The 25,087-nt window shown below is 45.5% G+C and overlaps 2 protein-coding genes across 2 annotated transcripts in view; both read left to right on the top strand.

The window, feature by feature from the left end:
* The first annotated feature begins 226 nt into the window (after positions 1-226).
* Positions 227-9,661, top strand: LOC139057420 (protein pinocchio-like). Its single transcript, XM_070535644.1, has 5 exons — positions 227-377; positions 448-618; positions 5,935-6,124; positions 6,795-6,924; positions 7,417-9,661. Exons 2-5 carry the CDS (start codon positions 546-548, stop codon positions 7,498-7,500), a joined length of 477 nt encoding a protein of 158 aa, XP_070391745.1. The 5' UTR covers positions 227-377; positions 448-545; the 3' UTR covers positions 7,501-9,661.
* A 10,752-nt stretch (positions 9,662-20,413) lies between these two features.
* Positions 20,414-25,087, top strand: part of LOC139057418 (uncharacterized) — a 222,565-nt gene continuing 217,891 nt past the window's right edge. Inside the window, exon 1 of the transcript XR_011512773.1 lies at positions 20,414-20,512. The gene's annotated coding sequence lies outside the window, so the exon portion shown is untranslated. The remainder of the gene's footprint in view (positions 20,513-25,087) is intronic.

The raw sequence follows: 25,087 nt of genomic DNA, 5'->3' as shown, positions 1-25,087 counted from the left end.
TAACCCCGAAAGCTTTCAACATCGAGGGAAAGGCCCCACTCCGTCTCTTTCACTACAAAAAAGTTAAACAATTAAAAAAGAGAAATAAATAAATAAATAAAAATGAAAGGAACTCCCGGTGGGATCGGTCTTTCCCGGTTCTGGGCCACGAAACAAATAGATGCTGTAAAAGTTTGTTACACCACGCGTTCCTGACCGAAGAACTCCGGTGCGCGCCGGCTCTCGGAGAGAGCAGCCCTGCCAAGAGTAACTGCGCATGCGCTTCACGATCCTCCGCGACGTGGCGCGAGTAGCGCGCTCGAAATGAATCGTCTGCTCCGGTCGCGTTGCTTCAGTCGTCACCTGGCCAGCGTTGAGCGCGTATGCGATAGTTTCGGGTAAACCGACAGTTCTTTTGATCGCGCGTGCTTTCTGAAAAGCAATTTGGATTGATTATAGTGCCGATAGTATCGCAGGAAATCACGAAGGCGGTACCTCGTCAACACCTGTCGCTAATTCGTTCAGCTCTTCCTGACGTTCCTGTGTCCACCAAGTGGGATAATTCGATGGCCAGCGGAGTTATAGTGAGCTACCCGTCTCCGGCGCTTCATGAGTCGCGCCCCACGGTCTTCAAGAAAGGTGAGAGCCACTTGTACCACTTCCGTTTGGACTTCACGACTGACGTCGATAACAGCTGTGGCAGTCATAGATACAATAATGAGGCACAATTGCCCCCCTCTTTCTCTATTTCATGGAAATGACGTCGTTGACTTGCCGTCCTAGTTGGCACCCGGGTACGAAACGGCACAAGCGGTCATTGTTACCTTGGTACCGTTACGGTACCAGGGTACTACCAGGGATTTAATGAGAGAGCGCGCTCCTCTGCGACTTTCAACTGGGTCAAGCGCGCGACCTGGCACCATTGCGCCACGCGTGCGCTAGAATCGCCAGGTGCAGTCGTTGCTCGGCTGAAGCACAGATACACAGCGCGCTGAAAATGCGAAAATCCTTCGCCCCACACGCAGCAACGAGCCTATCACGGTGCCTGGCTTATCCGCCAAGCCAGGTGACGCCGCGTGCTTTTGGCGCGATAGTTGGTGCTGCGTGGCGTTATGCGAAGCCGCGGACTCGGCGATCGCAGGTCAGCCTACGTGGCCCCCTGCCAAGCTAACTTGAGCCGTCCGCTTGTCAGCCGTTCCTACGCCGTGCTGTAGTGCAGAAACTAAAGTCATGCCAACAGGAAAAACAGCGAGCGAAGGCACAGAGCTGGTTACGCCGAACAGCGCGTCTCTTCAGGTTCCACAGATCACGCATAGTCCACGTGCAGCTCGTGCGCATGGTAATACGTAAGCGTCAGACATTCCTCGCTTTCGGAAAAATAAAGAAAGACGTGCCGACGCGACCGACGACCTTGAAAGACGGCAATGCTTTTCAGACCGCGTCCGATAAGACAGTCTCCTCTCGATCGAAGGGTGGTTGCACCATAACACGCAGAAGTGGGTAGATGTTTGGGTGTAACGATGTGAACGTGAGTATCCTGCGCATGTGAACGTAAGGTGATAACCATAAAGTCTGCGTAAAGGTAGCTGCGCACAATAATAAAAAGAAAATCAGATAAAACGCCAAGCATGATTGCATGTGTGCTTTCAATTTACTAAACTGGGCACAGAGTACGCGATAGGCAACTTGCGCGAGAAAGTCGAACACGGGTGAACGTTCCACGTTTCTCGCCCTTCTAAAGCAATCCTCTTTATTACTGTGAACGCGGGGTGCTCAGTAAGAAGAGTGAGAAACAAGCGTTCTTCCGAGGACGGTTTGGGAGACAAGTCCAACGAACAGTGTCGTTACCTCGAATCTTGTGGTGTTCGTTCTAAAATTTTCGATTGCTCTTCGGAGATAACGGCGCGTTGTCGTCGTTATTGATTCTTTGTACAACTGTTACTGAAAAGCGCCTAGTAGGAGGAAAAGGCCTAAAAACAATGCCGACCAATGTTAGAACGTCGGACAATTTCGGGACTAAAGATTAGAGCACAAGAAACTCGCATCAAGCGTTCCGACTGTCTCCGCCAAGAGGACGGCTCGGTCAATCCTTCAATCATTCCGCTTTGTACAGTCACCAAGCTCAGAAAACGAACCAACTCCATTTCTTTCTTTTTTTTCTAAGTAGAACATCTCAGATGCAAGCGCTGACTCATTTTTTTTCTTTCCGTGCGCGATATTTGGCGAGAGTTCAGGCCCGGCCGTGTCAGCAGTCTGCAACGTAGCGCACCTGGCGCTACGTTGCAGACTGGCGCTCGAGGGCCACGTCTGACATAACGTCGTTGCTGCCTATGATGAAACACGTGCGCTTGGCAACCATGCGTCAGACCCGTGGCCTAGAACGCATGAGCTCGTCCCACGCGAAGGCGAGGTCAGGTGAACAGCGCATTGCGTACTATTGCCGCTTCTCGCTAAGGGTGAAGATTCTTCCGAATACAGTTCGCCGTCGTCGAGCCTTTTACAGCACTCCGCGAGTGGTCGGTTCTTTATATTAACTGCAAGTGAGACGCCGAGTGCTCGCATTTAAGTACACTCATGTTCAAGGACACGCGTGAGAGTAAATGTCAGGGAAGCCGCTCGTCACCGACAGGTTGCTCGTTTCCGCGATCCACCATTGCTCCGGATATCGCGCTTGCTTGAAATAAACTTCCTGGCATTAAACATTATTATTACTGAACAAGGAAGTTTTATCGTTGACTTATAGTTTGGTGGGGAGGAAAACCTAGATTTTGGAAGTCTGTACTTGTAAGACCAGCTACAATGACGGTGCAAGAGAAATTGCGCTGTGGAGAGTGGGTAGAGGTGGTGCAGATAAACCGAATTGTAGATAAAAAAGAAACACACAGCCGCTGAAGAGGATAGCAGAGCGCCGTACGTTCTTTAGACTGTTTACTCTTAGCACGACGAAATGCACCTTAGAGAGTGACGTATACGGAATGCAGACAAATAAGTTGGTGAGGGAAAGAAAGGACGGATTGGCAATATCGTATATGTATACGTAGGCATGCAGGCCTTGCGCGCATCAGATCATTGGCATTTCGTAGTTTTTCTTAATTTTCGGCTTACAATTTTGTTTACTGATCTGTTCTGGTACATATTCTGCTTCTTGGAGAATAAGCCGTGTGGTAAAAGTACCCGCAGAACGCCAACGTGCACTCTTTTTTGTCTTCGTCTGCTTTTAGTCTTACTTGCTTATAAGGAACTCGAGACTTCGAATGTAATCCTATTGACTCAAAATTTTCCGAGTTCCGAACAGGATTGGGACCTTGCTAGTGAGAGAGCACGGTTGCGTTTTAGCTTCATTTTTCTATAACAGACATGGTATCGCGCTCTTCGTTTTTTAGGAAATAGCAGTAGTACAAAGCACACATGGGGATTTCTGGAAGGCGACTGATTAGATTAGCGTGTGTAGTGCGCTGTCGCAGGAGGCCGGTTGTCTTACCTGCGAGATGCGCAAAGAGATGTTTTTAGCGCAGATAAGGCGGTGTTAAACTGTGTAAAAGTGGAAGGTTGGCGGTAGCACGCTTCTGGCCACACGATTTCACTGTGGCGAAAACAAGAACGCAAATGCAAAAATAGCATAAAGAAAGAAAAGGAGGTATAGGTTAGCCCGAGGAAACTGACACATACGTGAAAGTGAGAAAAAGAAAAGCGATATCAATCAAGAAAAAGACAGAACTATAGATGTGCGTCACTCTAGATGTGCTCGGTCATAGTACTTTAACTGTATGCTGTATTAGTAAAGAAGTCAATCAGCGCTCATGGTTCCTTACGGCTAACACTGATGGATGTTATCTGTACGCGCGGTAGGCGAGCTCCACCGCCTAAACCAGCAGGGTTTGAACAAACGGCGCGACGGTGGCTGAGATCATGCATTCGTGCCTTGTGTTTCAGGGACGACAGCTGCGAGCATACTGCGCTGTCAGTCAGGCGCCATGCGCTTGCTTTTGTCTGCAGAGGACCCGTACCGCTTAAAGCAATGACGACTTGCTGACAGCGAGGTCCTTCTTTTTTGTGCGGTGGTTGTCGGCAGTGCACACGGCACGGGATAGTTGCGATGCACCTACTAAGTCTGTTCTTAGAGGTGAAATTCGAAGAAAAAGAAAAACAAAATTCAACGTTTGTAGTCGCCTAGCTGACAAGCAGAAATTGTCATTCAGGTCACTGAATAAAGTAGTATTCGCGGTTATATGTTCTTAAAAGTGCGCCTCGCGGAGGAAGTTTGGCCAGAAATGGTTGCAGAGCATTCCGCATTACGACGGTTCATTCCTTTACAGTCTGTGCCTGATTGTATCCCCCTCTGTGAAACGAGTAGGATTCAAAGTTATCAGTAATGGAAATTGATAAAATTTGTGAGGACCAATCTTCCACACTAACTTTTAGGACAGGGAGAAGCAAAAGAACGCAGGCCATGGGCTGCATTACAAGTATTGCACTTGTCCCCATCTTAAGTGGTGCTGTAAAAGATAGTTAGATTCGTCGGCTGTCCTGTTTTCATGCTTTCAACGTAGGTACACTATCGACTAACAAGATATGTAATAAAGTTCTCGTTCTCCATTCTGTCGTTTCTCTTTCCCACGCGAGCTACGCCCAACACTAAAACCAAAACTTACTACTGTCGCCTTTAGAAAACAACTGTAGTCATCTTTCACAGTGCACCGTTTGATTGTGTAGAAATGGCGAAGTGTTGTAGTATTGGCAGTGTTTTAAACTAAATACGTCGTTCAAGGGAAGGACCTCCTGGATTGGCGTGTTAAAATACCAAAGTTATAAGTACTTTAAGAGTTTATCGATTTATAATCGCAAACCAGACTTTTTCATAATTATTGTTTAATGTAAGGGTGTATATATAAAGAGATGTATTGTCTATTGCCGTAGTTTTACGAAAAGCGGCAAGAAGTTTGGTTCTTACTATTTTTGTTTACAGCGCGCTGTCTATATTCTGTATCTCTAAAGAGAGAGAGAGAGAAAATAATTCCCACAACAGACACTTGCGCATTGAAAAACGCCACAGCCGCATGATTGATGCAAGATGAAACTGGGAGGGCTTCGTCATTGGCACGTTGCACTGATCGCTGCTGCGTGTACGTTCCGGTTGCAACTGGATTTAATGACGGCGCTTCTTCCTTCTTTCTAGAGGCTTTGCCAGCCAGTATGACGCGAGCTTCTCTCGAAAATAAACTCGCGGAAACACTTTGATGACGGATGATGTAATTTGGGTTCGGTCGGCTCGGTACTTCTGGGAAAAGGCGTTTTGAGAACTTCCGTCAGTGCCAAAACATAGTATAATGGGCTGGCAACAAGCAGGAAAAAAATAAACATTCCGTCTTCATTACCTCGTCAAGTGAGCCTGCGCTGTTTGTGAGGTCAACCAGTGGAATTTCGCAATAAAGATTAAAAAAGGGCAGTGCGTGTGCTTGAAGCAGACGTCGTAGAGTGGCAGAATTATTTTTTCTTCGTGTTTATAAACTGCAGCTTCTCGTTATACCGTTACCTTCTTGTAAATTGTAAAGGGGAAATAAATGCAGTCTACTTGAACGTCGTAACCGCTTGAAGAACGTGCCTTAGATTAAGGAACATCGATATTTAGGTGTTACCAGCATACTTAGGATATGACATACATTTTGAATCATTACTTTGAGTACTTCGCGCTCTCTCGCTGAACCATTGCCATAACTCCGGCACATCAGCTAGGATCACCTTGACGACGACACTTAAAAATAAATTTCATTGAAATAAAAAAGAAGTAAATAATATATTATAGTACTATAGTTTAGCGCTGTCAGTGTCAGTGTGCTCTTTGGAACGCGATTACATTTCACCTACACTTGTCATTCACTCCGAACAGCTAACAATATTCTCACATCACTTGCGAAAGGCAAGAATGACGCTTATGATGCCTTATTTGCTTTACAGACCGACGCATCCGGCATTCAAAGTCGGACCCTGTGCTGGTGGCACTGTCGCACAACTCGTTCGCGCGGTGCCCAGACCGGGACAACTGCTGGGACAGCATCGAGGATCGAGCACAACAGCAGCTGCAGTCGGATGGGTCCGGCGCGATTACATTGGAGGGTCTCAAGAGCGACTACAACAGCTGCTTCACGTGAGTTCCTCGTGATTCTATTGCACATCATGAGCCGGTCGTACTGGAAGACGAATGTCCTTCATTAGAGTGTCATGAATCGGTTTTCGCGTGGAGCATCCTGTTTGATTTGCCTTAAGATTCTGGACTCAAACGGGAGAGGCGGAGGCGCAAAGAAAGATAGTATAACACAAAATAATATTCAGAAGTTATAAGAGCTGCTAACTGGAAGTGGCCATATTTATGGTAGCAACAAGAACAAAAACGATACGCAACCACCAGGCGGCCTCAATATCATCGGCGAATTTTCGTGGAACTTTCAGTGATCCCTGCAGGTTAACGCTTGGATCGGATAATTTCTTATAAAAAGGCACTGTGAGAACTGGTACGACAGGAGACATATTAATGAAATTCTCACAGGACTTTGTGGTTTTTGTCGCTATTGACGAATTCGTAATCACAAAATTCCGTTAGCATATGTGGTGGTTAACAGTGATAATCTTTTGCCTCCGAACACTTCTTTTTATTGTGACTTAAATTTTCTATGTTGAGCATGTTACCAGTACAATAAAGACATTTCCCAGTAAGTCATACAAGGCTAGTGGAGACTTTTTTTAAAACTGTATGCGAAATAGTATCAAAGCTTTGGCAGCGAAAAATCATACTAAAACATGTGTTGTACATATTGCAGGTGTGGGGTGAGCTGGTCGGAGGATCAGGCTTGTTTGGACTGTAGCGAGTGTGGAGGATACGCCCTGCAACGTCCTTGCCCGCACTGCAATGGCAGCTGCAACGGAATGTGGAGCAGAGACTTGGATGCTGTAAGGCTTCTTTACTTCTCGATACGACATACAAATTATTGCTGGTTCCGCCTAAATCCGCATTCTTCGCAAAGCCATCTCTTGAATATCTCAGTAACACTTCATTTGGGACTAGTTGGTACATAATTCTCCTTGAGTGATGAGTTATTATGCGTTGTCAATAAATATGACAGATCAGTTCTACGGAAGCCAACAAATGTGTTGTTAGTAAATTTGTCAAGTTTGCGCAATTTTACTGTGATGGTATGCTGACCTTGCTGAAACAAAATCAAGATCGTGGAGCGATCCATTTTGTATATTGTAATCAGTCGTTTTAATTGAGTTATATCTTGTGAGAACAATTGAATCACCTAGTAAAACGAATTTTAGTTTACACTTGCTATCGTGGCCTACCAACATTTGAACGTGACATAAGGCAGCGCCCTGCTTGCACGTTAAGAATGTGTATCTTGGTAAACATGTGCATCTGTTTCTTTTTTTCCTTCCAAACAGACCCACAAGACGAGGCGCGCCCAGTGGCTGGGAGAGTGCAAGAAGGCTCCCCATGATAACGCACCGAAGATCCAAGACTCTTGAGTGCTGTCCTTTCTAGGATGGCTCTTGGTGGGCGGGCAGCACTTCCATCAACTGTACATACAACAAGTGACCCGCGTCACCCACGATGTCGTTCTTCGTCCCGCCTGCTGCAGGCCGATCCTGTGGTTCGACGAATCGCAAAGACGAGAGCATTGCAGCGTACGCGTCGCTACGAGTGTTGCGTTCTGCACGGTGCTTTCTGCATGAGGATTTGGTGGCCACGGAATCAGCTGGACTTGTAGTTGCGGTGTGGCATCCTCTGAACTTGCGTGCGTCGTACAACAACGGCATTCTGCATATCGGAGAGGCCAGCGGCACGATGCTGTCGTTGATGGACGACCAGTGAGTGGGATACATGTGGCATCCAGAACATTCCAATTTGCACAAGGTCGGCTGCTTCCGTGCGAGCGAGTTGGGGAATATGAGACATTGGGATCTCGAGGGATAGTCTGTACATATTTGTTGCTTGTTTTGCGCTTTGACCGTATTTGTCCGTGCGCATGTTTTCTGGCCTTACAACCCCTCATTTCAAGCTTCCGCTACAATGAGGCCGCGGTTATCACGTTATCAAGTGTAAAAAGCATGCCTAAAAATGTGAAATGCCTATTCTCGTAAAGAACGACGTGTGCGGGAAATGTCACTGTTGTGGATTTTGCAATTTTCCTAGTTCTTATTCCTAGCCGTTTACTTCCGAGAGATCATGAGTGAGAAGATTTGTGACCAGCGTAGGTTTTGCGCTTTTTCTGCAACGCTAAAGTGGTTTATTTTAACTTTCAAACTATTGCCTCATAATCAACAGGAGACGAGCACAGCAGGACAAATTTACATACTGGTGGCAACTGCGTGAGACCAGATGTAGCAGGCGTCAAGACTTCCTTCCTAGCACAAGACGAACGAGTTAAGCAGCAGCTATGTCATAGAAGTGTGCCATTGTTCTTATCGTGGTTTGATATCAACGACCTGCGAGCGCTTAGTCAATTCCACTGGAACCACGAGCCGTGGTGTAAATACATTTAGCATCTCTTTCCGGTTAACGTGCTATAAGATTACGCGACCACTGAGCGCCAAACTCCGGCTCATTGCTGCGCTGTAGCAAGGCACACACGTGACGTAGTTGGTCATTTATCATGGCATGGCTTGACGTAGCGACTTACAGATTGTCACGATGAAGGTATAACAACCTTTCTGTTATTCGCTATCACACCAAAGCCTTTGCTGCCATTCGTGCATAGTTTCCGACTAGCTTCTTCTATAAAGGAAGGACGCTCAAAATTATGTCTTTTATTGTGTGCCAAAATTGTTTTTATTCTGCAGCAGTGCATGTATAGAATCTCTCACGTGAACCAAATGTGTCACCGCCTTTAGACCGCTATTGTCCTACCTTCACATTAGAATGTCAGGAGACAGGCGAACAGTTTAATATTAACGTTCTTTTTAAAGAACCTGTGCTTTGGAAGAGTGCCTCAGGTAGTCATACATGTGAGATGAGAGTGCCTTGGATATGCGAGGAAGCAATTCACAAAACGTGTATTTTTGTAAGTGGAGATGACAAACGTTATAAACGCCAAGGCACGGTCTGTGGAATATGGTCACGAAAGGAGAGAATTTAAATATGTCCACAGTCGCTTGACCGGGGAGGCTGAAACAGGCCGATGGAGTCCACCTGAATGGACGATTCCGCTTGCTTGTCGGGCGTTCCATTCATGTGTTCTACGCTGTGGCAGGTAGCATCCGTGATATCTTTCTGTTTTCAATTATTCGACGTGTCATATGCATATTTATGGTGATCACTCAAAACTGCGCTATAGTATTTAGGGACTAAGCTTTAGGAATGCACATTAGGTAGTGAACACGATTAAAGACAACTCGCAGCACAGATTATTAGCAACGTACTCAAAAAGTGTAGCTAATCGAGAATTAAATGACCATGCGACTTTTCAGATTCGAAAAAATCGCCCGCAAGTCGCGTATACTGTGCAGGCCGTGCTTTGTCTTCTACAACCCCGCAGCAAAACGTTTGTGCCACAGATATCAAACTTGTCCTCCGGTGCACAGATATGTCCATCGTGCGTGTCTTATTTATTGAAATATGTCTCGCGGATCGTGCATTTCTTTCAGAGTGATTATGATTTGCAATAAAAGTTATCACACAGATACCTGACACCCGGACTATCTCTGAATTGATCTTCACGCGAACGGCACTGCCCTGAAGTGATGGTGTTTGCTCAGAGCCAGACAGCAGGTTGTCTGGCGGCGGTGTGGCGTCCACATGTGCTGCGTGCTTTTTCAATGCTTTTGCAAGTAAACAAACAAGCAAAAAAAAAGACTCGTCGACTACGTAGCTTAGAGTTTTATGTGTAAAGGATGAGGGTCTGGTAATTTCAAAGGTGAAACCTGCTCAGCTAATTAGAGGGTTTCACGTAATTTAAGTCAAACATTTAAGATACACAAATTCCACGTAGCTGGACCTAACCAAGGTTATGTTGTTTGCCGTCACCGGGAGATACTAAAATTGCAGCCCAACTGGCCGCTGGAGACGCATTGCGTGTAATCGTGGGCTTCTTTCACGCTCGGAAAAAACGCTTTAGTGTCGCAGGTATTGAGCAACAGAAAGCAGTATCGGGAGTTTTTCATGTTGCTCTAGAAATTTCTCGTCGCCACTTTTCATCTAAGTATAATAATTCAGAAGTTTATTAATTAAGAATAATTATCTAATAGGTGGATTGCAAAAAATAATCTAAATATCTCCAAGTGATAAAAAACCACATTACCTTCGTTCAGCCCAGCTACGTGGCATCTGCATATTTCTGAAGTTTGACTCAAGTCACGTGGGACCTGTATGTATATTACCTGGGAAACCCTGTATATGCTAAAATAATATACGCGCTCTATCACTTGACGCTATGCAGGTAAACAAATAAATTTACGCCCGAAATGTGAGCAATGGGACCTGAAGTAAGCTCCAACTCTACATGCAAATTAATTTTAGCAAACTGTGTGTGTGTGTGTTTTTTTTTACTACGATACCATACGAAATACGCAATTAAGATGTCGATATGACGTTCCAATTACGTCAGTATTCGAGGCGCGCGCGGTTTAGGGAACGGCTCCTCAGTAAACGGGACAAGTTTTTAGCAGATAAATTTTGTGAGTTACTTACTGCGCATTATCACTCCTTACGTACTGGCTATTTTCTCTATCGATCAGGTGTGTTGTCTCGTGTGCGTTCTATATCCGTGTCGTTGTGCCTGCACTAAAACAAATGAAGCCCTTTTGTTTTTTTCGTTTTACATTCTTCACGTTAGGGCCAGACTCGGAGAATAGCCGTGATTAAGTCGCTCGTGAGTCGAGAATCTGTCACAGCCCGACAACTTTACTCAGTGGCTGCAGTGGTGCGACACCGTCTGTGTACTTGTACTATCACACCTGAATTAATTGTCACCACGAGAAAACAAACAAACCAGAAAGAAGGCACATTTATTTATCCGGGTTTGTCACTGTCTATGTACTACTGTTAACCGAGAAAATGTAAGAGTGGGACAAAGGTAATATTCAATAGCCTGGTGAGGGAGCAAAAATTCAGCATCGCCAGTCAGCCTCTAGAGTCTGTACAGGAGTACGTTTATCTAGGCCAATTACTCCGAGGGGAGTCTAATGGTTAAAAGGAAATTTACACAAGAATAAAAATGGGTGGGAGAGCTCCCAGCAGGCGTTACAAAAGAACCAACTGGGGGCTTACCATTGTCGTTGAAAAGAAAAGTGTACAATCACTGTATTCTACCAGCGCTAACATATGCGGCCGAAACTTGGAGGTTGACAAAAAAACTCGAGAACAAGTTAAGGAGTTCGCGAAGAGGGCTGGAACGAAAAATATTAGACGTGAAGACACAGGAATAGAGTGGTGTGCATGAGGGAGCGAACGCGGATAGCCGATATTCTAGCTGACATCAAAAGAAAAAGAAATGGAGCTGGGCAGGCCATGAATGCGCAGGGTAGATAACCGGTGAACCATTAGAGAATGCGTGTCAAGCGCATTCGAGGGCGGCCGAAAACTAGGTGGCGTGATAAAATGAGGAAATTTGCCGATGCAAGTAGGAAATAGCTAGCGCAAGAGAGGGGTGATTGGGGATCACAGGGAGAGGCCTTCCTTGTGAAGCGGGCATAAACATCGGCTGCCGATGACGACGACGACGACGATGATGATGCAATGATGATGATGTACCAATGGTGGGATTCCTCACAGGCGCATATTTCTTGCACATCGGTCACTTATCACATCATTCAGGCATTAAAAGTAAGCGTAAGACAAGACGAAAGATAATGGTATTCACTTTGTTGCTTTTGTCACTTCGGCCCGCCATTGCCGCTTAGTGGCTTTGGCGTTCTGCAGCTGAACACGATGTGGCGGCTTCGATTGTCGGCCGTAGGGGCACGCATTTATCCGCATTTTGATTGGATCGAAACGTCCCTCACAGCCCCAGAGTTGATTTTGTACGTTAAAGCAAATTAGATAGCTAGTAAATGAATTATATATTAATTAATTAATTGGCCCGTTCGCGTATCACTTCGGCATTACGGTTGAGTGCGTGAAAATTGGGTGAAAGAGCCGGGGGCGTTTTGTCGCGCAATTCCCGTGGAAATCACCCTTTCAACTCGTAACCGCCACTGCGGATCGGTGTCTGTGCCCTTCAGCTGCCGAGCACAGGCTCACCGGCTTGATTCTGGACAGCGTTGGTCCCTATTCACATGATTGCAAGGAATGTGCATTTGTTGGAGTACCCACGTTTCGGCGAACGTGAAAGGACCCCTAGTTTACAGTCGAAATAAATATGTAGCCCTACACAACGTCATCTTTTGCGGCCCCTGCGTTGACGCGGGATTACAAAACACAAGCACGAGTTCACCAACAAACCCATGGCCTTTTTGTCGCCAGCGATCAGCTATAGCGCGCACATGGAGCTGCACTGATTACGAGATAGCTCCTTGCTGCTGCGCAGCTGATAGGAACGTGCATTTCAGAAACCTGCTTTTAAACTCTGACTGTGTGACTGTGACTTCGCTTCTGACTCACAATGAACCAGGCGCGTCACGCGAAGTTGTTGCGATGAAAACCGGCTTTTACAGTGAATCGCTCTCCTACAAATACGTGAAACCACGACACGTCACACCAAGGGCTACAAAGAGAACACCGCCAATTCCGCGAAGTTGCATTGGTTCTCACGAAGACAGGATTCAATAATGAATGCTGTGTTCAAGCTAATAAGAAAAAAATTGGCGTTTATTAAAGCAAACATTTCTTGATGAGTCCTACCAGATATTTATGCCGTTGCTCTGCTGCTGCTGCTGTAATGCCGAATACCTCAAACACAGAAAATAAACAAAAGGATATACCTGCCCTCCTGGTGAGACCAAACCATGGTCTCCCCGTCTAGGAACCCGATGCCGTAACCATTACACCATGATGATTTCTTTTCATTCATTGTCCTTATTTCATGGCACGAATACTCTTGAAAGAAACAAAGGGAAAGGTCGGAGCTACAAAGTTTTTTTTCAGTGGAACGGCGACGCTGACACAAAAATGTAGCTCCATAAGGCAGCGCGCTAGACGGGCCGTGCTCTTCTGACCCAGGCCCGAGCACAGTCAACGAGCGGTTAAACCATGCCCGGCTCGGTAGTTTTCAAACCTGACCTGTACTGGCCTCGGACCCGGAAGTTTCGGGCCCGGCCCCGTTCGGCTGAATAGCTTTTTAACCTGAACGAAGCCTGGTACAGTTCTCGGTTATTGTAAACATGCTAGTGGCACACAGAATAACTGCTAGAGACTTATAACGGAGAAACAAACCAATAAAATTGAAAAACAAATGACATCGTCTGTCCAGTGTGTACAAGCGTTAACGTGTGTTATGAGCACCAATACTACATTCGCGAAACTTATTTTATATGGCGGTACATAGCGAAGACATACTGTACTACTCTTGCGCACACCGATCGATAAAACTCGACCCAGTAAACTTGGCGGGAATGTAAATTTAAGTACACTGGTTTACTGGCATTCATAATTTTGTAATAGACGGGCACCGGAAAATCATCTAGCTCTATTGAACATGAATTGCTGACACGCTAGGGTTTACGCTCATCTGCAACCGCATTGCTCCATGAAAAAGCAATGTCTATTAGTTTTTTCGGCCAACCTTCGGTGAGGTCAGTGTTGCAGTCGACAATTTTGACATCCGTATTTCGTAACAGAAGTAAGTTTGCGCTCTTTGTTGAACTTTTTTTTTAAACATGTAGGTTTTTAAGCACAGCACATGCTCTGGGGACGCAACACAGTTTATTATTCCTTTCTTAATCAATTTCTGATGTGTTGTTCATTTGTTCACGCTAATTCCTTGTGAACCTGCCTAGTGCCAGAAAAACAAATACATGGAAGTGAACAAGATTGGTCCACCATTTAGGTTGCGAAAAAGTAATTGAAAGGAAATGTGCATACAGTGAATGAATGTTTCTGCGCTATGATTTCATTTCCACCTCCTCTTCTTCACTAACGTTGCGAGATTTTTGAAGCCTTCATGGGGGCTAGAAACATTTATCTAACCGCCATAGACAAATTCAATGATGTTGGACCAATCATGCAATAAAATATGACAGTTTATTTGATCCACCTAAACATATGCTTATCAAATTAAATAGATTCCAGTAGCGAGTTCAACGATACGCCACCACGCTACCTAATTTGTGAATGAATATTCCAGAATTTACTTGTTACGATGGTAAGCGGCCTCTTTACAATAAAAAGTGCTTACATTTTGCTTCGCCTTTGTGCTTGCTTCATCTTTGTTCTTGCACCAGTTGCGCCACCTACGAGTTTTCTAGGTGGCTCGCGTTTAATAATGTCCTCGTGTATTAATTATCACTTTAACGTTCGCAATTTCTCAAACCTTCTTATCTTTCGCGTTCACAACGCACCTCGCTACAGCCATTGTCATGCTTTTGTTACGCTGCTATACCACATAATCCTATCGCAGTTTCGGCACGTTAAACCACAGAATCAAGAAAAAAAAAAAAACCTCGTAGAGTCATATAAGAACATATGCAAGGTGTTTCAGCGAACACTTTCAAAAATGTTTTTTATTTGTCTGTGGCAGGTAGCCCAATTCTAGTCCATGAGCTGATCTACTCGAAGAGGCGGGCATTACTTACACAATATATTGAAATGTATAATCGACCAATTAGCAATAATTCACTAATTAAGTATATAACTCATTACGTTATGGCACATATTGCCATTTACAAATTCTAGCGCGCGAGAGTGGAAGGCATATCCACTTGAAGAAAATTGTGTGGATGACATCGTTTACAAGATATGGGCAGTCAAACTTGCGGTAAAAATGTGCTGTCGTTCTATTTGCTTTCCTAACAAAACGTCGTTTTATGCATTCAAGCACAAAAGTATACAACGCCAATGCATTTCTCTCCAAATTTCTGGAATTCGTACCTCGAAACTGGTGCCATCTTGATAACTCGTTCCCAGTGGAACCGCCTTGCGATCTTCCCGGCTATAATTAGTAGATTTAAATATGTGCAGTGAAATAATTAAAGTGAATTAGTGACATTTTGTTAATTAGTCGATTATGCATGTCAAATTTTTGTGCAAGTTATGTCCGCCTTTTCACTTAGGCCAGCTCAAAAACTAGAAATGTGCAATCTGCCACAGGCAATTAAAAAAAAATTGAAAGTGTTGGCTGAAACATCCGGTGTGAAATATATGTGTTCATATGATCATACGAGATTATTGGATATGTGGCATACGTGCCATATGAGATTTTCTTATACCGATATTTTACGTACTTTCAGGTCTCTTTACAGTAACTTTAGATAGTGCCATGTATAATTTATCCCATGATGAACCGCTGATTGCGATGTATTTGGTTCTCTTTGGTCATAGCTTTCACTTGCGCTACAAAACACCCCCTCATAATTCGTGCGTTCACTTTTCTTGCAAATCCACTTCGCGGGAAGTAAATACCAGCTTGGTGCAAGTCTCAATAGGCACACTCATTTTTCGACAGTCAATAAAGAGCAAATTGAACAACATACGCCTGAATAGCTATTGCTCGTCATACATTATAGACGAGAATAACCATGCAGGCTCTTCCCACCTTTATACATAGAAACTGTCAAATAAAGTTTCTATATATAAAGATAGGAAGAGCTTGTATAGTCATTCACGTTATGAATGTATGACCAGCAATAGCAATTCAGGCTTACGGACAGCAAGTCAGTGGGCATCAGTCGTAGAAGAGCAAGAAATAAACATAAGAGCTTGCTCTGGCATTTGAAAGCTCTACACATTAACGTAGTCTTGTTAAAACTACTGCGTCGTAGTGAGTTAACGTAAGAATGGTGCAGACTTCTCGGGAAATGACTCAGCAGATTGATTGTTGCAGTTTAAGATGCGTTCAGGTACGTGTCCATCGGGTACGTGCACATGTTCAGGATGAGGTCCATTGCCGAAATTTCGCAGAGGACAATGCTTTCCCTGGCCAGCACTTTTTGGACACTACCCATCCAACTGACAATGATTTTCCGGTTCACCTTTGCGAGAAAAGGACCAAAATTTACATGCGTTCGTGCCCTTTGAATGTGGTTACCACTTTTCCGTGAATTTTGTGATCCCATTTAGTTTTCTAGGAAACGAGGAGTAGCGGTACCACCTAAAAGTACCAGCCATTTCTTTAAGTTACGTTATTAAAGAAACACACACAAGAGAACCAAGGAGGCTTGCCCACTTGCGCACATACTGTTAAATGATGTCTGGAGTGTACATAATATATAAAGAGTGACACAGTTTTCTCATTAACAATGAGTACAACAAGCGGCCGAACTTCTCGTTCTGCGTGCTGCAGCTAGAGCCACTGCTGCTTTTTTTTCTTCTTATACATAATTTAGCTGGCGCCTGCTGACTTACTGAGGACAAGAAATGGAGCACTCGTGGTGGCCTTTCATAATATTTGCATGGGTTACTTCACCTACAATGGTAGCTTCCACACACCATCTCCCATAGTAACTATCGGTGGCAGCTTGCTTTAGCTGCTTTGTTGAGTCATGAATCCCTCCTCTTGAAGCTTTATTCTCCATTAGAATTCATGTTTTATTTTATAAGAAAATAATGTGCTAACTGCACCAGAGTTGATGCCATTTTTATACACTACAGAGATAAGTCAGTTAACATTTTAAATAATATAGAGAACTGAATATACTAAAGAAAAAGAAAGTAAAGGAATAAAGTAGAGTCCATGTAACGAAGCGGTTCCTTTCACTCGATTCTATTTTATTATCATCCACCCCTCACAAACGGCCGATTGGAGTGATAACGAAGGCGAGGCGCCGCTCAGAACACTGACAGAGTGCAGAAAGACAAATAATTGAAACAGACCCGTTACATTATCCCAACCCCGCAGTATCTAGGGGACCGGTTCACGTCTCTTCACAGCTGCTATCAACAAACCGAATGTACTACAATATTGTGCACTTTGACATAATCATTACGCGTTCTGTATCACGCGTTCTCTTTCACCATATCTACGGCATGGCGACATGTTTAAGCGTTTCAGCCAATGCATTCTTTCACCGCACGAGAAATCGCCGACATGCTCTGACATGCCCAGCAGCAAGCGGGTGCCGCCGAAGTTCCGCTTCATGCACGCACGAGTTTCCGAGCTGCAATTCTGAGTCAGCTGATTGATGTTTCCGACCAAACAACACAACCGACACAGACGCCCTTCGTCGGAGCACTTGTTCAAAACATACTAGGCGAGCGCGCCGTAGCGCCAAACAGACGCGAGACATTCGCGTGGCTTTTGGTGTTTTTCGCATGTCGTGACAGGTACTTACCGGCGCCAAATTATAGCCCATCGGTTGCGATGAGAACAGACAGGCGGGGCTGGGAAGGTCTGGCAGGAATAAAACAAAGTAGTGCTTTCGGAACAGAATGATACACCAGGGGGTTTCTGCCCGCTGCAGCGTGGTTGCTCACGCGACGTGGGATGTTAAACAAGCCCTAACGTGACACAGCAGCGAGCGCGCGCGGTTTCTCAATGCGATTCTGCCGAGAATCTCGGAAACAGGCTTTGACTCACTCCAGCGTTCATTCCGCGTGTCGTGTCGCCGAGTTACACGATCCACGTCATCGATGGTGCATAATCGTCTGTGGTTTCACTTGAAATGTACGACGTAATTCAAGTGGGGTATTAGGGTGATATAGATAGATAGATAGATAGATAGATAGATAGATAGATAGATAGATAGATAGATAGATAGATAGATAGATAGATAGATAGATAGATAGATAGATAGATAGATAGATAGATAGAATAGATAGATAGATAGATAGATAGATAGATAGATAGATAGATAGATAGATAGATAGATAGATAGATAGATAGATAGATAGATAGATAGATAGATAGATAGATAGATAGATAGATAGATAGATAGATAGATAGATAGATAGATAGATAGATAGATAGATAGATAGATAGATTCTTTCATTCATTGACTGATGCCGTCATTCATGAATCAAAGATGCAATCGACTAGCTGGAAGCAAGTTGCTTCTCTTTATGGCCCCTTATAGAAACCCCTATCGAAATTACTTGCACCGTTGTCAAACCTAAATTATTATTGTACACAGCTGGTTTGTAATTACGAAAAAATAAATCTGAAACTAGCAAGAACGTTACCTGTCGCATTCAACGAGTTAATTTATTCTAATGAAAGACTTCAAGTCTACGATTTATTTAATTGATGTTCGAAAGATAAATATGTAAAAGAAGAGACTACTAAGAAAGCGGCATTAGCCTAGAAGCACGTGATTAGTGTTGGGCCTATTGAAGCCTGCAGCGCTTATTTCCTTGCTGTGAAATCAATGCGAAATGTTCAAAATGCGTAGCGCCAAGCGAATCTATAATTGCTAGCAATGTTTAAAAGCGACGCTTGCTTTGCGAACGTTCCCGTACTTTCCTAACCATGGCTCCTGGGTGAGGCTGCTGTCTTGCTGAAGAGCTCAAAATTAAACAGAAAAGACATAATATTGAAATTTGGGCCCAATAGTAGGATCGAACCTCCGTCAACTTGCCCACAGCGCGATACTCGAGCTAATAGGCAACAACCGCCTTTGTTTTTTTCTTTATTGCCTCGTTGTCATTAACATTGACACAAAACGAAGTTTGCCAATACAAGTTTTCAGCTGTTCGTCGCCCTTCCCCACACATTACAGAAAAAAAAAACGAAAATTCTTTCAAACTGATCAAATAATCGAAAATGCCGACCCGCTCCGGTGGCTCAGGAAGTGTGCGGTACAATTCATTCATTTGTGCCACGTTTTCTATAATGTTCCCTCGGCCTGAGCGCACATTTGAACCTGAGTGTGGTACCTGCATTCGTGTTTCCACAAACTGTGGGAGGCTCAAAATCATTGCTAGATGACTGGGTAACCCACACGTGTTCACAACACTCAGCAATCTAATACCACGGGGCTCAATCTATAACGCTTTTTTGATTGCACGCTATAGGACGTCCCAGTGGAATACCGAGTCCCAACAGTCCATACATACGCGTTTCAGCGTTTCAGGCTTTTTTACAGAGCAAGCAAAATGTCGTCCATAATACAGTGAGCCACAAAAGTTTACGAACCACGAGATCTCTGAAAACATTCAATTTCCAAGCAGCACGTAACAGCAGTCAGTAAAACCGAGCATCACAATGTTGTTCACATATACTGGTAGAGGCTGTAAATACAAATAGTAGGCTATGTTGTGAGGTTGCCCAGATATTCAGATTTTTCTTAGATCTCGTGTTTTGTAACATGTCGTGGTTGACTGTACATACAGGGTGGTGGTATTTAAGTTTAGTGGAATATTAAAAAATAGCCTGTTGCAGATGACCTAATTCTAGTCCTTGAGCTCGGTTATTCAGGGAGGCGGGCATTACTTGCACAAAAAACCGAAACACATATTCAATTAATTGACAGAAATCGCCTAATTATCTTTTAAATTATTTACTTTACGGCACATGTCCCAATTTACGAATCGTAGCCGGTGAGTTTGCAAGGCGTATTCACTTGATACGAATTTTCCGAATGACGCAAGTTTGAAGATACGCACCATCCAACTTGCTCTGATAATGGGCTGTTGTTCCAATTACTTTCTTAATAAAACGCTATTTTATGCACTGAAGAGCAAAAGTAACTGGAACGCACTTGTATTTTGTTCCACGCTTTGGGAAATATTACCTCGAAACTAGTGTCATCCTTGAAATTAATTTGAAATGAATATGTCTTGCGAGCTCACTGGCTACAATTCGTAAATTGCAATGTGTGCCTTAAGGCAATTAAATAAGAAATTGAGTAGTTATATTTTTACTCAGTTAAATATGTGGTTCGATTTCTCGTGCTATCAATCAATGCCCACCTCTTCGGATAACCCAGCTCAAGGACATGATTTATGCAGTCTGCCACAGGCGATTTTTTTAAAAATTCCACACAACTTAAACGGATGCTGAAACACTTTTCGAAACAAAAAAGAGTTCCCAGTGGCATTCTACAGTTTTGAGTCCCCTGAACACGAATATCTGGTTCAAAAAGGGCGGAAACAAACGCAAGCGGCTGTTTTTTCATGAAAACGCGCACCAGCGCCTCAGGGCATCGCGCGAACGCCGCTGTTTCCCGTGATTGGTCGGGGCCTCTGTGACGTCATTCGCGACAGTCGCCGGTCGGCGCCGCCGTTTGAGAGCGTAGCACGCTGTTCTGTTCTGGCTTCATAGCTGAGTCATGGCTGAGTTGTAAGCATTATGGAACGTTCTCGCTGTCTCGGACAGCTTGTATTTTCGCCGTACATGTTCGAACCGACAGCCGATACGGAAAACGATGGCGGCAACGGTGGCAACGACGATGTTGAGTGTGCCAACAGCGAGAGCGACATGTGCACCTTCTCGCGCGTTGGAAATCTTAGCTGGTACGTATGTTGTTTTTTGTTTTCATGTAGCTGCACGTTCCAATGGCGGGTGAAAAAAATGGCTGTGGCGTAGGTAAGGTTAAGCCCAGGATGCGAAGCATACTAGCCTTTGTTTTAGTTGTTTAACCACTGTTTAGCCTGGTGAACTGCTGTTGCTTGGCTATATTTGGTTCGGCTAGACGAAGAAACAACTCATGGGTTACTCTGCTTCACCTTGGACGCCCCGCATTGGACGCGGTGAGCGTCGAGCAACGCAGCGTTCGGCGCGGCAACGAAATGTGCGCCTGAGCAAGCGACGCACGCCTGAGCCTTAGCAACAGCTCGTTTCTAAGGCAACACCGCATTCACTAGAGGCGCTTTTGTACCGCTTTGAAGCATAGTACTCGTGGCTCAGTGGTAGCGTCTCCGTCTCACACTCCGGAGACCCTGGTTCGATTCCCACCCAGCCCATCTTGCAAGACTTGAGCCAAAGCCACTTCTCCTCTGTCGTGACGTCACGGTGTCACGTGGTATTCAAGGCGACACCGCCGCGCCTGAGGATCTGGGTTGAGCTCTCGTAATATGCTTCGCATAAAAAATGGCTGTGGCTTGGCTAAGGTTAAGCCCAGGATGCGAAGCATACTAGCCTTTATTTTAACGCGACAGCGTTAAGGAGCTCGTGTCGCAGAAAAGCCGGTGTCGTCGGCGTCGGCCCAGGCGTGCGTCGCTTGCTCAGGCGCACATTTCGTTGTCGCGCCGAACGCTGCGCTGCTCGACGCTCACCGCGTCCGATGCGGGGCGCGTAGTCGCTGCGCCGTAGCCCATTGTCTTACACCCCTTGGCGGATCGATGGGAACGCTGTCGCGTTCCACTCTTGAAGGCGAAGCTTAAGCGCCCGCTTTGCAGCTGTTATGACGTCATATGGTAGCTACGCGGCCGTGCGCGGTGCAGCAAGGAAGAGCGTGGTTGTGCGGCTAGTATGCGTCGCATAAAAATGCGCTTAAGTGTCACTGGGAACTTGCTGCTGGAAGAATGCCGAAGCACTAACTTCACATTAGATTGTAAACACGGGTGCAATTCCGCGATGTCAAGCACCTTGCCGCTGCTTGTCTAATGACCTGTGGTTTTTTGAGTTGATACACGATTGCGAACATAAGTGCCGCGTTTCAAAGCGCGCACATGCCGTGCTGTGAGGTACAGTCATGGAGGTTGCTTATCATACACATCCAGAGATGGCCAGAAGTATTATATGTGCAATATTCATACTATGGTTCGACGACATTGCGATTGTGGCTCGATCAAGAATAGGTATGCGTGCTCCATGCTAGTGTTGACATAAAGATATTAGGCAGTTTTAGCACCACCGTGTGGTAAACACGATAATTGCAACCGCACGTCGAATGTCACTAGGCACGCCTATACTCCACTTCATACCTCAGGTGCAACGCCGTGGAAGCTATGCACGAAGTCCGGTCACCAAAATTTATTACTGCGCGCGTTTCCGTCTATGCTTCGCAGCGTGCCAGTGGCGTTTGCTTGCGCGAGCATGCACGTGAAGCTGCTGCGACGGACTGCAATTAAAGAATGCCGAAAAGAGAGAGAGAGAGAAAAACTTTATTGGTTCTATCAAGGGGTTTAGCGGTGAGCCGTCTTGCGCTTGCTGCCTGGCTTCTCAGCACGGGTGTGCCCCTATTCCAGGGCTCCACTGAGCCTGGCCACTTCGCACGCGTGCTGCACGATCGCCCTTTGGGCGGGGAGCTCGCTGCTGGTGAGCAGGCCCTCCCATTGCTCCGCACTCGGGTTTTTATGTTTATGGAATGTGTAGTTATGCTTACATTCCCATGTTATGTGGTAAAGAGTTGGTATTTCTCCGCACCATGGGCAGGAGTTTCTGTATTGTGTCGGGTACATTTTACTTAATATGTGTAGATTATAGAAAGTTCCGGTTTGTAGCCTTCTCCAGTCGGCTGCTTCCTGTTGTGTAAGTAGTGTGTGTGGCGGAGGATATTTGATTCTCTGCCCTCTATAGTAGTTTAATATTTCCGCACACGTCGGCTCCACCGTTGTAGGGTTCTCGAGAGGCTCTATCTGTCCAGCTCGGTATGTTATTGATTTAAAAGAACGTGTTAGCAGCCGTATAAGTACACTGATTGTTTATATGGGTAAATTCTTTTTTTTCATTCAGAACTGAGCTTATATATGGAAAATTTTCTAAAAAACCGGGTCAAGAAACACCGTACTTTTTCTAAGTGCGAACGCAGCCACTGCGAGACGTATCTCAAGCCAACACAGCGTTGCACCTGATGTATGAAACGGGGTGTAACAACGCTAGCAACAACGCGTTTCCGCATTTGTCGTAAGGCTATCCTGCTATCGCGGAAATGGTCCGAGCCCAGCACAGTTGATTTCGTCGGCACGAACTTAACTCTCCTCACCGCACGGACCCACTGCGCTGCAAGCTTCTTGTTTTTCGGGAACCTGTGAAACACCACATCGTCTCGCCCGCCTGTGTTCGCGCAGCCGAATGCTGCACAGAACGAGGGCATGTTGGGCGCCCTTGGCTGTAGGCACTCACGCAGCACAGAAGGAAAGAACAGTTTACGAAAATCGCAAAAGAAAGCAAACGTGAGCGGCGGCGGCGGTGGCAGGGCCGGTATTTTGTAGCGATGCCTTTTCCGATGCTATGCTTTTTCAGGCTTTTCGCGCTTGGCCAGTGGTCAGAGCGACGGTCTGCCCACATTATCAACGGGATCAGGCGGCCGTGTGTGGTGGATGATAAGAATAGCATAGAATAAGGCATAAGACATCGCTACAAGATAGCGGCCCAGATCTCTCGTGGCGTCGTTCAGTAAAGCGCAGGACGGAAAGAGGCATGCCAGCACATGCCAGCACGCCGGTCCGGCAGCTCGGTCCCGGCGCATGACGTCACTCTCGCCGGTTCTCTCCTCTGGCAACCATCTCACCCGGCGCTCCGGGAAGTGATGGGGGCGTGTCCGCGGGGGTGATTTAGAAAGCGATTTCTGCCCCTTATATTAACAAAACGAAGAAAAAAATTTCGGAACCGTAAATTATTAGGTCTGTTCTTCCCAATCCCAGCAATGCATGGAAATTGAAAACCGTTTCAGCTTCCTTTTAAAAACGATCACCCTGAATAAACTTCGTTCTTGAAGCTATGTTTTAACTGGAAGAGTGGCATCGGCTGATTTGAAGAAAAAAGAGGTTTTGACGGATGGTTAACGTGCAATTTTCTTTCCGCTCTTTAAAGAATTTTGCCTTGCACCTTCAAAGTACAATGTGTAGTATATGTGGATGGGTAACCAGTCAATCAAGTCCTTATAAAGCTTTCTCTTTTGAAAATGTACACTAATATTCCGTAAAGGATTACACTTCTGTCATTCTGTAAGCCATCGCTACTTCACAGAAACACACGGTGGAACTCCCTTACACGTCTTGAGTAGACATGTACGCTTTTATCGTGCATTATTAATGCCGGCTAGCTATTCGAGATGCGGAGTGCGGTTTATCGAGATCCCATACAGGCGTATCAGTTTCCGTTACGACAAGGACGCAGGAATAAAATGGGCGAATTTATAGCATTTGATAAACCGCTTGACGAAAGCTTCGCCTCACGTACATTCTAAGATGCGCGTTGGATCTTTATAATGCTTCGTCCTTCGCATGAAAATGAATGATTAAGATGGTAATGAAACAAGAATGATGTAGTTAAGTTTCTTCTCCCAGGTTTTCCAGGCAGACGATACTTCAAAGAGTCTTCGCCACCGTCCGGTGACACTTTGCACTGAGGGATGCCAAGTTAGGAATACATCGATTTATTATAACAAAGTAGCGCACATAGACCAGCTGCGGCCGATTATCGGCTCGTTCGCTTCCCCCTTCTCACGTCTACGCACTCTTTCAAATATCCTCGTGAATTGGGGCGGTACCCTTATTTCAGGTCTCCTCGCTCACATCCTAACACTTAGTTCTTTTCAAAGTAGGCGGGACGATGAACAAACCACAATGTGACCCCCCCCCCCCCCTTTAGGTCCGGTTTTTCGAACACACAAACCAACGTGACTTAAAAACGAACGCACATGGCTCCCTTGGTCTTGGTTCACATACCACGGTGCACCTGGCCCGGTAGAATGACATGCCCCACGAACACGCACATCGCTTTGCAGTTCACTAACCCCAGACATGCTGCAGAATCGCACGCACGCTCGACGTCGTCGCTAAGTCTCCCGTTACATATACGTACGCTCGGCTGCGTAAACTGTGCATCTCCTACACCGATATGGAAATTCCGCCAGCCCCGGGAATGCCTGTGTTTGTATTAGCCCCCAAGAACGCGCATATATGTCGCTTTAACGACATGCGTGTGGTGAGGCGGCTCCTTGGCCTCTCGTTACATACGCTTGTCCGTAAAGTGTCCATATATCTTGGACACCGCAGCGGAAGTGGGCCATCGCCATCGGTTCCTGTCTCTTAAAGCAGCGCAGTTCTGAGAACACGAACGAATGTCGCAGCGGAGGAATAAGCAACCTGCTTGAGTGTCATGCATATGGCCCCCGGCTTTTAACGTGGTTGCGTTCAATG

Source organism: Dermacentor albipictus, chromosome 3, assembly GCF_038994185.2.
Source record: "Dermacentor albipictus isolate Rhodes 1998 colony chromosome 3, USDA_Dalb.pri_finalv2, whole genome shotgun sequence".
In the NCBI taxonomy this organism is placed as follows: domain Eukaryota; kingdom Metazoa; phylum Arthropoda; class Arachnida; order Ixodida; family Ixodidae; genus Dermacentor; species Dermacentor albipictus.
This window is presented reverse-complemented; position numbering and strand designations above follow the sequence as displayed.

Excerpts from the sequence above, each read along its gene's own strand:
- LOC139057420 (XM_070535644.1), top strand. The coding sequence starts at position 546 with ATGGCCAGCGGAGTTATAGTGAGCTACCCGTCTCCGGCGCTTCATGAG. Across the intron at positions 619-5,934 it reads CCCCACGGTCTTCAAGAAAG|ACCGACGCATCCGGCATTCA; the intron begins GTGAGAGCCACT and ends TTTGCTTTACAG. Across the intron at positions 6,125-6,794 it reads GACTACAACAGCTGCTTCAC|GTGTGGGGTGAGCTGGTCGG; the intron begins GTGAGTTCCTCG and ends TACATATTGCAG.